This window comes from Mauremys reevesii, linkage group 7 (assembly GCF_016161935.1).
Source record: "Mauremys reevesii isolate NIE-2019 linkage group 7, ASM1616193v1, whole genome shotgun sequence".
Classification (NCBI taxonomy): domain Eukaryota; kingdom Metazoa; phylum Chordata; order Testudines; family Geoemydidae; genus Mauremys; species Mauremys reevesii.
Genome location: NC_052629.1, coordinates 118,035,385 through 118,050,483, shown reverse-complemented (window position 1 = coordinate 118,050,483; position 15,099 = coordinate 118,035,385). Strand labels below are relative to the sequence as shown.

At 43.1% G+C, this 15,099-nt stretch overlaps 1 protein-coding gene across 4 annotated transcripts in view; it reads left to right on the top strand.

The window, feature by feature from the left end:
• Positions 1 to 15,099, top strand: part of TAFA1 (TAFA chemokine like family member 1) — a 324,037-nt gene that overhangs the window by 215,536 nt on the left and 93,402 nt on the right. Inside the window, exon 2 of one of the 4 annotated variants that reach the window (XM_039546398.1) lies at positions 12,242 to 12,323. The exons of 2 other annotated variants lie outside the window; for them this stretch is intronic. In XM_039546398.1, the coding sequence (XP_039402332.1) occupies positions 12,269 to 12,323 (55 nt within the window). In that variant the 5' untranslated portion in view covers positions 12,242 to 12,268. Of the gene's footprint in view, positions 1 to 3,009; positions 3,101 to 12,241; positions 12,324 to 15,099 lie in introns of those variants that run through there. One more of the 4 variants, XM_039546399.1, reaches the window with a different exon arrangement.

Genomic DNA, 15,099 nt, shown 5'->3' with positions numbered 1-15,099 from the left:
GATTTGTGAATGTGCATAGGTTCTGCCTGCACAAAGCTGGGTTTGCATGTGTCGGTGTTTCTCATCCAACAGGCCGCTTGTGGCCCAATCAGCATACAGCTGCGGCCCCATGTGGCATCCTCAGGGCTATATAGGCAGGATATATATTGTGTGGATGTGGCCCACACAACACATAGAGGGCCGCATATGTGACCCACAATGGTAAATAGGTTGAGAACTACTGGCCGTGTGTTCACGGGAGTTTAAGGGAGAAATTCACACTAATACAGATGGCCAGCACAAAGCCTATGCATCATTTTTGTCCTCAACATAGGGTTGAAGTTTGACATAAGGTGTATAGACCTTGTGCTGGTCCTCTGCGTGGGATGGATTTCATCTTACATGCACAAGGCAGGTTTATGCAAAAGGATTTATTCAATTTAGTTCACTCACCTTCCCTGTGGAAAGCTTGTCCCATAACTTATAACTGCAGGGTTTCTTACATATTCTTCTGAAGCATATGGTCAAGGCAGGCTTTAGCATGGGTTTATAAGTGCAGTTGCACCTACAGAACATGGGGTGGCAGCACTCAACAATGGGTAGTATTTTGATCTGACACATGGCATTGCAACCTCAATCAAATTTGGCCCATCTGCCAGTCTGTCATGAGGGAGGGCAGCTGGGCCAAACTTGTGTCATGCTACAACCCCATGTACCAGGTTGCACCTCAAACGTGGGCTGGCCACCCCTCCATCATGATGGAGGGGCAGCCAAGTGAAACTGAGTGCCACTGAGACCCCCGTGCAACAGGTCACAACACCTTGAGCAAGGAGCTGGGCCTAGCCCTATGGGACAGAAGCCGCCACTCGGTGGTGAGTGCAGGGAGGGGGTCACCCTTCAAATCCACTCTCCCCCATACCACCCCTCTGCCTCCATTGAATCAGGAGGCTACATTCATCTCTGCGATGGCACTGGCCACAGTTGGAGACACCAGCGTTACCAACTCCACGTAGCAGGAAGTCACCAGATAAACCCCGAAGAGTCGCTAGATGTAGCTGTTTAAGAACTCAAAAGGAGTCAAAAATGTCACTAAACAAAATGTCCAGAGAGAGTCAATGTTACGTCTTAGCTGAGCACGTCCTCAGAAGGAATCGCATTCCAGGGCTTCTTGGGCTGAGATCACTATGGGCTGGTCTACACTGGGTGGGGGGGGCATCGATCTAAGATACGCAACTTCAGCTATGTGAATAGCGTAGCTGAAGTCGAAGTATCTTAGATCGATTTACCTCTCGTCCTCACGGTGCGGGATCGATGTCTGCGGCTCCCCCGTCGACTCCGCTACCGCCGTTTGCGCTGGTGGAGTTCCGGAGTCAACGGGAGCACGTTCGGGGATCGATATATCGTGTCTAGATGAGATGCGATATATCGATCCCCGAGAAATCGATCGCTATCCGCCGATACGGCGGGTAGTCAAGACGAAATCTGCAGGCGAGAAAAAGATGTTTGTGACGGCTAATTAAATATTATGCTAAAGTCAGGCGCACTTGGAGAGCAAAGCATGTTAGCCAGGGCTTGTTTATAGCCAAATGTGTTTTCTGACTGCTCCATAGTAGGTAGCACATCCTGTGGTGTAGGGAAAGATGGCTAATGAAGTGGGAAGTGTGGGAGAGGGCAGGTTAGCCAGCGAAGAGAGCCACACAGATGGAAGGTGGGGTGGGATGAGACAGGGCCATGTGCCCCAATGGGGCAGGGGGCACCGTGCCTCCAGGGAGGAAGCCCTTACTACAAGATCAAAGGTGGAGCTACCTTGATTTCAGGTCCCCTTTACTCCTTCCCCCTTAGTTGCTCAGCTCTTTTCAGAAATCAAACTCTGGAAACAGGAGGAAGGGGTCCAGCTAGCAGATTTTTGTTTTTAAATCTACTTTCTTGGCTCCCTGCAGGACTGAGCACAGGTCAGATGAATACCTTCTTCCGTCCCCCTCCAGCTCTGGGCCCTCCCTTTCACTAACCTATGGGTTCAAATCCAGGCTGGCAAGAAAGGGAGAATTGGCTTAAATTAACCAACCCCAGCCGACCTGGGCTGCAGTGGAATGAGGATATTTTGCAGGTTTAGGTATGCACAGTGCTTAATTTGTGCTGAAAGAGGTGCCAGCTGCCCTCAGTCCCGGCAATCCCTAGCACAAATTAAGCACTGCCCAGAGGTGCTGGGGCTCTGACCTGCCAAATGTGTCTGATTGGTAGGAAGGACCCTCTGCTTTGGGGACTAATGAATAGTCCCCCTTTAATCATGTGTGTTTCATTTATAAAGCAACGCCACATTATTGCACCAGTGGGTTTTTGTTTATTTCTTGTGCTTTTAATTACAATGATTTGATCCAGAGGGGAAATGGAAGAGGAGGATTTACAAATCTCAGCTGTACAGACTTTGCTGTTTGTCTAATTGAGAGTCCAATTTCCACCCGTTTAAGGGGGCCTGGCTGCAATGGCAGAACCTTCCCTGGCCCTGATTAAATGCTCTTCCCCTCTCCAAGCCTAGTCAGCCGAGGGATTAAAGTTTGTCTGTGAGCCAGTGGCCCTCTGCTCGTTGGGAATGGCGTTCTGTACACTGCAGCCTAGATCGGCCAGGTTGGTTAATTTCAGCCAAGAACACATCTGGCTAAAAACAAGCTGCTCTCTCCGAAGTAAAAAGACCGAGCAGTACTTGTGGCACCTTAGAGACTAACAAATTTATTTGGGCATAAGCTTTCGTGGGCTAAAACCCACTTCTCAGATCCACAAAAGCTTATGCCCAAATAAATTTGTTAGTCTCTAAGGTGCCACAAGCACTCCTCGTTCTTTTTGCTGATACAGACTAACACGGCTACCACTCTGAAACCTCTCTCCAAAGTGCGCCTGTCTTTAGCAAAGTATTTAATTAGCCTCCACAAATTTATTTTCCTTGCCTGCAGATTATAATTTCCAGCCCAAGAAGCCCTGGAATGTAATTCCTTCAGAGGACATGCTCAATTGAGATGTAATGATGTTGACTTGGTATGCAAAGGAAAGTAGTAAAAAGAGCATGGAATAGATTTTATGAACACTACCGAGCTGCTTGTGAATGATTTTGTGACCCTACGTATTGGTGAGTTCTTTCTCTGAATGTCACTGTAATTGGCAGTAAAAGTCGATAGATTTGTCACCAGACACTTTGACACTTATTTTCTCGCTAGGAAAACCAAAAAGTTGCTAAATCTAGTGACAAAGTAGCTAAATTGTCAAACAGAACTGGTCTGATCCGCTATGAAAATTCCCATGCTTATGTTCCCATGATGATTTGACCCACAGTTTTGCATACTTACATATTTATATTGTAAACTGTTTGGGGGTAGGGACTATTGTTTTGTAACGTGTTAGTACAGTACCTAGTACAATGGGTCCTTGATCCATAAATAGGGTCCATAAGCACTACTGCAATACAAACAATTAATATCCTAGAACTTTGGGACTTGCGACAGAATGTACCTGTGTCCACACCTTACACTCTATTGCGATATACTTTCTACAAAGTATGCCTTGTGAGGTATCATTTGAAAACTCATAATTTGCTGATCATTATTGCCCTTGTAAAATATGCGTGTTAACATTGTATGAGAAGCTGTAAGATTCCCCTGTATAATGTTATTAATACATGTTCCAAACCACAGCTCTATGTGAGTAGAAGTTGAAAAATAGATCTGTCCTAAACAAAGGAATGCGTGTTCTGCTTAACTAGCATTTAAGCAGTAAACCGAGGCTTCAGTCAGGAAGGGGAGAAAAGGAAGCTCAAACAGGTGAGAAAAAAGCAGCAGGGAGCATCCTTCTACATAGACTTTTTGTCTCCCGGTACCCAGCTGGAAATTTTTTCAAAATGGGGACTGAAACTATAAAAAGGATGGGCAAACCCCCTATGACACACCTCTCTCTTTCTCTCTCTCTCTCTCATTCTTCCCCTTGCATTCATGGCACCAGAAGTGACAAAGCATTTGTTGGATTCTGGGAGAAGGGTCCTGACCTAGAGGGTTCTGTCAGTAAGACTACTGAAAGCATAGTGGGTGAAACTTTGCTTGAATCTGATATAGTTTAAGTTAGGCAACAGTGGTGTGTTAACTTTATTTTCTTGTAACCATTTCTGACTTTTATGCCTCAATTTTTATACTCACTTAACTGCAACGAGAGATTTTAATAAACTTGTATGATTGTTTTATCGAATCCAGTGTGTTTAAATTGAAGAATCTGGGAAACTCCATTTGAGATGGCAAGTTGTGTCCATATTACTTCTAGGTAAGAAATAACAGACTTCATATTGTCCAAGAGAGGGCTGGGCAGTACAGGATATACATTTCTGGGGAGAAATCTAAGATTGGGGGTGTGTTGGGGTCACCTGGCAGTATAACCAAGGCTGGTGAGAGCCATAGTGTAACCCAAATGTGACAGGCAGGCTGCAGCAATTCACAAACACTCAAGATGTGGCTGGAAGGCTGTTTGTGAGTGGCCCAGGTAGGAACTCCTTCAGCAAGGCATCAGAAGGCACCCAAGATTGTAGGGCAAAGGTGGCACAGCTGTTCACTAGTTTAGATTGTATTCTGGTGTGACACAGGCTCCTTTCAGATAAGCTTCTTTATATATTTTAAATATTTATATTAATATGTCAAAAATGTTTCACTTGAAATTTCACCTCGGACAACGTTTTTGACATTTCACCAAAAAGACTAATTCTTAGTATTTTTCATAATTCTGTTGCATGGCACTGTATGTGCAGTACCTTTGCAGTACTTCATGGAAAATTATAGAATACCCAGACATTTTTACTACTGAAAAAATGGCAAAAATTTCTCCAGCTGTTTCCACAAGTATCACATTTATAGATGGAAAAAGTCAGAGCTGAAGACTGAAACTTATGACTCATGAGAACTTTATTATCTTGCTGTCCAAGATAACATATTTTTATGCTTTTAATGTAACAACAACAGTATATCTTCTTTATCAGTATTCTTTTGCCTGTTTCATAATCCTGTTGTTTGGACTAATTTTACTTAGAGTTCCTAGTTCAGTGCTGACCATAATCACTTATAAAATGTATAGATATATCTTTTGAGACCAACCAGATAGCTACATGCCCGTCACCTTTCCTAATAAATTCCAATTGTGGTTTGAAATATTCCATTTCTTTACAATAATTTCAGCAGACCTTAGTTGTATGCTCAATACTTCTTTACTGTCTTTCATTTCATGCTATCCAGTGTACTGATTTTAGAAGTTTCTCCTTTTGGACAGAAAGTAGAGGCATATAAAAGAACTTAAAACATTGTCCAATAGTGAGTCCATAATCATGGGTTGTGGTTTTTTTCTAACAGAACTGTTCTACAGCAGATGAGTCATTCTATATGTAAGTTACAGGGAGCTGGGTGACTGAAAAACAAACATCAAAATGCATTGGGTTTTCAGCTGACTAGCCACATGTTCTCAGAGAAAGCACTTTAGTCCGGTGCTCAGTCACATCTTCAGTGGCTGAGTTCTGACTTTTACTTGGTTCCAGTTGTTGCATCCCAGTAGTAGTATTGTCGTAGTATAGTATAGGTTTCCTTTAGTAACAAGATGACAATTTCAGTTGTCACCTGACAAAGACTGACAGACTAAAGGATCTATGGATAGAAGGAAAAGGGCAAAACTCACCTCATTAGTAACTCAGTAGGGATGTCATTTAATGCAATTTCTATCACAACAGCTCACTCAGCGGGCTGAGAATTTGTCATATTTATATTACTAATATTGTTGTAGTTAGTCATTTGAAATACAGTCTATACCAATATATATGACATATGCCATTATTTAAATTCACAGCTTGGCATCATACTAAGACACAAACATATTAAAAGAACTGATTTATATGGAAATCCTAACATTTTATGCTTAACAAGAAATCACTGTACTATACATTAGCATGCTGACAACATAATGCAACAGGGTAAAAAAAAGTGTTATAATATTCTAATAAAAGCAACAATTTATTAACCCCAGTTACTGTTTACATGGGCTTGGGCAGCAGTATCTTATCCTCTAAATCAAAAGATTTGGAGTCCATGAAAAATAACTACAGTGTCACTTTCGGGGTATTATTGTATATAACAGAATCTAGTCTGTCATTTTAATAATGAGGACTAAAGGACAGCCATTTAAATAGACTATGTTAGTTTCAGTTGGTGAGTTCACTTACATTTATGTAGCCAAATTCTACAATTGGTTATCCTGATGTTAATCCAGAATAAACACTATTTTTACGTAAATGTAAATGAGATCAGAATTTGTCTCAATGTCTGTTTTACTGAAGCATAAAATGTGATTACATAGTACAGCTATTGTGGATAGATAGATAAATATAGATATAGACATTTTTAAGGACATAAAAATATCACATGCCTTTATTTAAAGAGTTTTAGGGAATAGTGATCTGCATCACTTCTGGCTTGCCCTTTTGAAGTGCTAAAGAAATCCCCCAAAACATACATTAAAATAGACTTTTCATGGGAGGGAAGGTGGTTGGGTCCCTTCTGTTCCAAGAGCCAGACATGTTGATCTGGGGTTGAATTTCCCTTTGAACTTTTTATTTCATCATTTCTCTTTTTTTCTCCCACTACTTCACTAGAAAACAAATAAGCCTGTCTAATTTGGTGAGGAGCATAACTGTGGGGCTCTACATCAGTAAAGAAGTTGCTTTTGTGATCATTCAATCGAAGAGAGACTTCGGTTCTGGGTATTGCATAGGGTAGACTTCAAAAAAATTTGACAGTCGCTCCTCTGTATTTATAAGTCATCCAAGTCTGTCTTACAGAGAACGAGCTTTCCCACTTGTTTTTCCTTTATAAGCAAGAACTTAATAAAAAGTCTAATGGGTTAACATAATTCCTGGGTAAAGCCAGGATTTTATTTTTAAATTTATCAAACCAATCATCCAGTTCACTATGGGCAGTCTGCATCCACCCTCTCTATCTCAGAAACCTCTCCTCAGTCAGCTTCCCCTGCTTTGAACACGGTGTAGAATTCCATTGTTGACGCTGAATCAAGCGGTACAAACATTTATTGGTTTTGCTGTGTGTTTAAATGTGCATGCAGATAGATTGCGGAGTTCAAAAGAAAAATCCAGGTGGGCAGGAGCTAGTTTGTGAAAAGGTCTGTGCATAAGGGCATTAACCTGCTGCCATATATGGGGATATGGTCAACATCTCTTATCCACAGTCTAAGATGTGTAAAAATATCTAAAATATATAAACTACGAGGACAATAGCTTTTTACCTTTTCTGCATTTGCTCTTTGATTGGCATCAGGAATCAAGCAGTGTTGTAGAAAGACATTGACATATCCCTTACTGACATCCATTACCTTGTGGGCATGGATGGTATTCAGTAGAATAGGTTTCCATGAATAAAATTCTAAAGCTTCCATACAAAAAGCCCAATGTCAAATATTCACACTCTGCCACTTCAGATATAATACACAGCCTTCCAACATAGCCATTCTTGAAATATTGCTACTCTGGAAATTAAATTTGTGAAGCTTCAAGCACACAATAATAGAACACTGGACATACACTCCACTCCTCTTACTCTATTGTTAAGCAACATTCCGCATTGTGTACTGTAGGTTGTATATATGGTATAAGGTTTTTTTTTGAATGAACTGAGCTAAAAACCTGCTTCACAACTATGAAAAATGTACTGTCCATCCCTTATTGAGCCAATTTTTCTATCATGGTCCAAGGGACGCATCTGTAATCGCTCTGCGACTAAGTCCACAGTCAAGCATTTTGCATGTACAAAGCAGGTGATTGCACACACAAATGGATACTGATGTGCACAATTACTCAACTTGTGTATGCACATTCAGAGTTTTTGAAGACTGACATGTACATCCACAATTGAAAATTTGGACCGTGTGCTATCATGCATCCTGTTTTGACAGTATGTTATTTCTTGTTGCGAGTATATCATCCTAGATTTAAGATCTCTTATTTGGGTAGCCAACAATAAGTTCATCCATGCTATTTTGAATATTCACTTTTAATAATGGAAAGGTTTTGAGTTTTACATGGTAACAGAGGCAATGGAAAAACAAAGTAAAAATCTACATTCTGTCCTTAACTTGCTGACACTATCGTTAGGTGTTTCCAGAGTTGAACAAGCACCTTGCCTCGATTGCATCATATACATTTATATTATCTATTAATCTTCAAGTAAACACATTGCTCTTAGGGAAATGAAACTTCTCAAAGATTTCAACAATGCCCTTGTAAGTTGGCAAAGGGGAGACATCAAAAGCATTTTCTCATGAAGCTTTAAGGGGAGATTTAATTAGTGGACAAATTGAAAAACAAAGGAGGCAATTTTGTTTAACAAGTATTTTACTGGAAGAGTAGATGCTTCACAAGATAGACTGTAGAATATGGAGGTTTTCAATGCTGGGTCATGGGTACAAATCAGGCTCAGACTGGTTGTAACCCAAAGTCATTGTTGTCCGATAATTACTTGATCGCTCATATGAAATAATTGGATGATCTTAGTCCAGTTGCTAATGGACAGATATCCTCCATCCCAAAGTCTAAACCCTTGAGATGGTCTTCACCAAAGATGCCTGATGAAAATTTGTCCAGATAGTTATCATGTGCCCATTATAGTGGTTTCTGGGTGCTAGAGAAAATTGTCAGAAACTTCACAGGGACTTAACAAAAGTAGGTTGAATGGGCAACATGATGGTAGATGAAATTTAGTGTTGATAAATGAAAGAAAATTGGAAGGACTAATTTGATACACAGTGCTCAGATTTAAATTAACTGTAATCTCTCTGGTGAAAGACCTGGTCATTCTTTTGGACAGTTCACTGAAAACATCTGCTCACTGTGCAGCAGCAGTCAGGAAAAAAAAGTGAGGATGTATTAAAAAATGGGGGAAAAAATAACTGTAAATATTTTAATGGTATTATAGTTATCAGAGTCCCAGAGAAAGCGGAGATAATGAGTTAAGTTCTGGCTGTCATAGGGTTCTGAAACAGGCTATTAAAAAGCAGGATTAGAGACCCTAAATACTTCGTATGGACTTGGGACTGTTTGGTTTAGTAAAGAGATGATGGGTGGAGGCATGACAGTGATATGAAAAATGAACAATACAGAGAAGGCAAATACAGGTGCTCTTGTTTTCACTTTCTAGAACAATGGGACATCCAGTGAAAATGAGAAATGCGCAAGGAAATGCTCCCCCCCACACACACCCAAACACAACATATGATTTACCTGTGGAACTCAGAGCCACAATATGTTATTGAGTCTGGTGCACAATATTATTCAAAATAGCATTGAACAGCTGCATGGATAATGAGATCTTTCTATCAGATAGGATTAAAATTGTTTAGAAGGCATATAAACTCTCATACTTAGGGGACTCAAAGTGGTTAGGCATAAACTTCTCCTGTGTGCAGACTATTCCATAATTGTCCACTAGACGGTTTCTTGCACCTTCCTCTGAAGCTTTTGATATTGACCTGTCAGAAGGAGGACAGTGCCTTTAATGGAGAGTTAGTCTGATCTGCTTCAGCAATTTTTATTCCAGAAGGAACATATTTGCTGCTAATAAATGCTAATATTTAAAGGCCACTTAGCAGTGGGCCTGGAGAGTTTTGCAGGTTTGTGAGGCACACTAGAAAGCGAACTGGAAGTTTTTATATTTAATTCTGGGTCATTGAGTTTTCTGAGGAGATGGAGTGTTATCGTCAGAAGCCAATGTATTAGAGGAGGTTTGTGGAGAGAGTGTGAAAACCTCAACACCTTATGATTTATTTTCTGTCCTATGAAAGTGACACAAGACAGAGTTTAGCAGGGCAGGCTGACAGATAGTAAGCAAAATAAATAAACTTTATTAAACAGTACTCGTGGTGGTGTTTAATAGGATCAGGCTTGTGAGAAAGAATGTCAAAATGGATGTAGCAACAATACAAAGAAAAGAAATGAGGTGGAAGGTTGAAGGAGATTATAGACTGGAAACTGAAAGTAAAAATTCTCCCAGTGTATCAGTATTCTGGAAACACCTGTGCTAATCAGAACTGGTTGGAATATTCTAATGAAACCCTGTTTGATCAGCAGTTGCCAATTCTTCAAACCCAGAACGTTTTGCAGAAGCGTATCTGGTTTGAACTGTTGATGAACCACAAGCAGGTTCTGATGGAACCCTGCCAGTTTTCCTTCTAGCTTGGCTGGGGGGCTACCAGAAGTCCAAATTTTCAGGGTTCGTGACTCTGGGGAAACCATGCAATGTGGACTGCCCCAAAGCTATAGACTCCAGGTCTTCCTGGCTGCACTGCAGGTTTCCTGGAAGCCCTGAGAACCCCAGTTCACTGCGAGCCAGGAGTCTGGGAGCCACTGCTGAACCAAGAACCTTAGAGCTATTAGGATTTTAAATATTAGAATTATTATTTTAAATTTTTTAAATGACGCATTTTGTTTATTTCTAAACTTTTGGATTTCCCTTCTGTGGAATCCAAAATTCTGCCCTTTCATTCCTAAATTAAATGAACTCCCCCCAACCCCCCCAAATTTGAAATTACCCACGGAAGGGAAATTGTGACTTTCAACTACCTCTTGTGTTAAACAACTTGATGCTAATTCTCAATGGCCACTGTTTTGAAAACAGCTGGCAAATACTACAAACAGTTTTTCCACCAATATTTGTTTGCATGTTTAAATGAGTGTAGTTGGGCCATGTTTGTACCCTTTTGGCAAGCACTTTCTGAGTTTTCGGTCAACTGAGTTTTGTTACACTATCAGCTATTTAATATAAATTAAAGCAGCAGCTAGGGCTGAAAGTGGCCTGATTTTCAGAGAGTTGGTCCATAGCACTTTCTGAAAATCAGTTGCCCTTAATGTGATTCAAGTTGGGAAGCCAAAAATAGAGGCACCCCAATCACTAGTCACATCTTGGTCTAGACATATTGTTAGCCATCTGTTTCCATGAAGAGCTATTTTTTTCATAGGGGTTAAGTGATACCATTCAGTAATCCATAGACTGGGGATGGCAGAGTCGCTGTTTTGCAAGATCAGTTGCTCAGAAAAAAGACTGTCAAATATAGCAGCTGCATTGCAGCTGCCACTCAGTTTCCTGCAATACTGAAAGTGCGTTCAAGAGTTCTTAAGACTGTCTGTCAGCATCTTACCTTCAAGGTGCACGTGGGCTTCTTTGAAGTGTGCATTTCTTTGGTTGTGCATTCTGAGTACACTGCAAAGCATGATTTTTATATGTTAATAGGACCGTTCATCTCAAAGTACTTCACATATAACAGGGCAAACTCATCCCTGGTGTAGCCCTACTGACATGAGTGAGCTTGCACCTGGGGTAGGTTTGGCCCATTAACCAGTTAAGCCTCTCAACAATGTGACATGAATAAGGGATATATAGAGCTCACTTCAATCACCATTACAATGCAGTCTTGTCTGGAGTGGAGCACGGTAGCTATTTGAGAGTTCTCAGCATGCGGTTTATGATGGACTGGAATAATGAGCAGGACATGAACAATATCTACCTGAAATTGTAGGGGGAAATTGAAGGTGTAGATAGAATGCAATTCTCTAAGTTAGAATTCTGTCTTATCTACATTCTTCTTGCCTAAGTTTGTAGTCTAAGTTCTTATATTGGCACGCATTATGATAGTATCTGACATCTCCCAACAGTACCGAGCCACAATCCTATTGCTATCTTCCTTCCTTACTGGCAACAAGCAGGGGCGACTCTAGGTATTTTGTATCAGCAGGCAAGCTGCCTGTTAGTCTGGTTGCTGTAGAAGCAGCAAGGTCCCTGGTCCCGCGGATTCGGCGGCATGCCTGCAGGAGGTGCACCGAAGCCGCAGGACCAGCGGACCCTCCGCAGGCATGTCGCTGAAGGCAACCTGCCTGCCGCCCTTGCGGCGACCGTCAGAGCGCCCCCCGTGGCTTGCCGCCCCAGGCATGCGCTTGGCGTGCTGGTGCCTGGAGCTGCCCCTGGCAACAAGCAATTCAGGATTTGTGTTTTTGTTTTTGTTTAATTATTATTGCATAAGAGAAGAGTATGAGCACTAAAGGTGGGTGATCGTACTGCTGCAGGAAGACCAGGGCAAAGAAGCTGACTCTTCTGTACCTGTGAAGGTGGCGAGGGCAGTGGTCATTCTTATGTCATCTGGCAGAGAATTTCATAATCTTGGTTCAGCTCCCTAAATGTTTTGTTTCCCACAGACACAACCCTCCACCTCTTGGCTGGCAATGAATGCAACTATCGAAGGAGATCATAACTGTGGTGCAAGAAATGGTCTCTTGGGTAGGTAGGACGAGTTCCACACATAGCAGCATGGCGACCTAGACTCCATGTTCCTGCAGTTGTTACAGAGAGGAGTTCACCAGTGTGGTGTTTCCTCAAAGATCCGTCTTGTTGAGATGGCAGCAGGGGCAGCTCCAGACCCCAGCGCGCCAAGCGCACGCTTGGGGCGGCATGCCGCGGGGAGCCCTCTGCCTGTCGCCGGGAGGGCGGCAGGCGGCTCCGGTCGACCTCCCGCAGGCATGTCTGTGGAGGGTCCGCTGGTCCCGTGACTCCGGTGGACCTCCCGCATGCACGTCTGCGGGAGGTCCACTGGAGCCGCGGGACTGGCGACTGCCAGAGCGCCCCCCGTGGCGTGCCGCCGTGCTTGGGGCAGCAAAATTACTAGAGCCGCCCCTGGATGGCAGCTCCTGCGTTTTGAACCTGTTGGAATTTTCAGGGCATGAGGCTTCCATTCCTAGCTTTGGGGAATTTGGCCAGGACACCAGATTTAACTTTATGTCCTACTCATTTGAAAATTGCCAGGTGAATTTTTTTTACTTGTGAATTTTCAGTTTAGCAAAGCTCTTGTTCTTGCAATAAATCAAGTTTCAGATTCAAATAAGCCCTGCTTCTTCATGAGGCCCATGTATTTGCCATTCATCTCAGCATAGGAGACAAGTGAAAAAACCAAAGTCAGGTGACTGAAAAGACCACATGCCGGATAACTGGGCAGAAGTGCTCTGATCATCATACTAATGCTCATGCCATCCAATGAAACTCAGAGCATAATTAAAGGAATATTTATTGAGTGAGGGTCAGTACATGAACAGCAGCTGCAAGGAGCTTGTTTGTCCAGGACATTGATCAGCGCATATTTTATGTAATCTTTAGTATCAGCCTTTACAAAGCAGTCACTTTTAGTAATTTATTTAGGACACAGAACCTCTAACACAAACAAGAATTAATCTTGGAAGAAAACTAACAAAGACAACAGCTTTGTGCTGTTTCTTTTGTTTATATAATTAATGTTCAGCATTAAGTGTTCGCTCGGCTGATACATGCAAGGTACTGGGGAAGTTAATTCATTCCAATGCAAACAGTTTCTGTTGTATTGTTTTTGGGACTAGGCAGTACATTTGTTCAGTTCCCCAGTAATGCTTTAAAAGCTAATTACATTGAAAAAGTAAACAAATGAGTGTGCAAATTTACATCCACAAATGCCAGTTGGTTGTCTTGAGTTTTCGGCTTGAAAGAAATCCAGTAAGATAGAACCAGGAATTTGCTAAATTGACTGTTGCAGTAGCCTTTGAAAGTACATTGCCTATTGCCATGATCTGCAATAGTTTCTTTATCTCACCTGGTTAAAATGAATTGGAGCTAAAGTTGCATGCAAAAATTTCACACAAGGGAAACCAGCAAGATGGACAGTGCTGATGGCATGACAAATGGGCGGGAAATTAATTTGTTTGACACAGAACGCTTGGAATAAGCAATACTTGTGAGAAACTTTGAGCTGAACCCATAAAGCCGTGTTCATCGCTTGGCCTGGCGAGGATATTATTTTAGTTCCCAACAATGAAAGTAAGGAGGAAACAAAAACTCACCCAAAAGGATGGGTGATAAGCAGCTTCCTACAAGAAAAAAAGTTAAGAAGCAGTGTGGGCTAATGCCTGGGGCACTGGACTGGGAGCCAGGACACTTGGGTTCTGCTTTTGACTCTTGGTGACCTTGTGCATGACCTTGGGCAAGTCACTTAATCTCTTTGTGCCTCTGTTTCTCAATCCACTCTTGTCTTGTCTCTTGAAATGCAAGCTCTTTGGAACAAGGTCTCTTACTATGGATATGTCTGCACTGCAGTTGGAGGTGTGATTGCAGCATGTGTAGACATACCCTGCTGGCTCTAATCTAGCTAGAACAACAGCACAGGCTTCAGCATCCATGCTAACAGAACTTCATTGGTGCTAGCATCTGAGCTAGCTAGATTAGAGCTATGTCAGGTATGTCTACATGGGCTGCAGTCACACACTCTGATCATTGTGTAGATCAGGGGTGGGCAAACTTTTTGGTGTGAGGGCCACATCAGGGTTCCAAAACTATGGAGGGCCAGATAGGGAAGGCTGTGCATCCCCAAACAGCCTGGCCCCCCGCCCCTTATCTGCCCCCTCCCACTTCCCGCCCCCTGACCATCTCAGAACCCCTGACCCATCCAGCCCCCCCTGTTCCTTGTCCCCTGGCTGCCCCTTCACAGGATCCCCTGCCCCTAGCTGCCCCCCGCCCCCTGACAGGCCCCTCGAGACTCCAGTGCCTATCCAACTGCCCCTGTTCCCTGTCCCCTGACTGCCCCCCGGGACTCCCTGCCCCGTATCCAACCCCCCCACACACACACTCCCGACCCCCTTACCATGCCACTCAGAGCACTAGGGCTGGCAGCCGCGCCGCCTGGCCGGAGCCAGCCATGCCACCACGCAGTCTAGAGCACCAGGGCAGACCAGCGGCTCTCACAGTCGTGCTGCCTGGCAGGACCTCGCAGCCCCGCTGCCCAGAGCACTGGCGGCACAGCGAGCTGAGGCTGTGGGGGCAGGGGGACAGAAGGGGAGAGGCCGGGGGCTAGCCTCCCCACCTGGGAGCTCAAGGGCCAGGCAGGAGGGTCCCGCAGGCCAGATGTGACTCGCGGGCCGCAGTTTGCCCACCTCTGGTGTAGATGTACCCTATGTGTTTGATCAGTGCCTAGCACAATGGCACCCCAATCTTGGTTGGAGTCTCCACTTGCTACTGTAATACCAATAAATAACGTTTG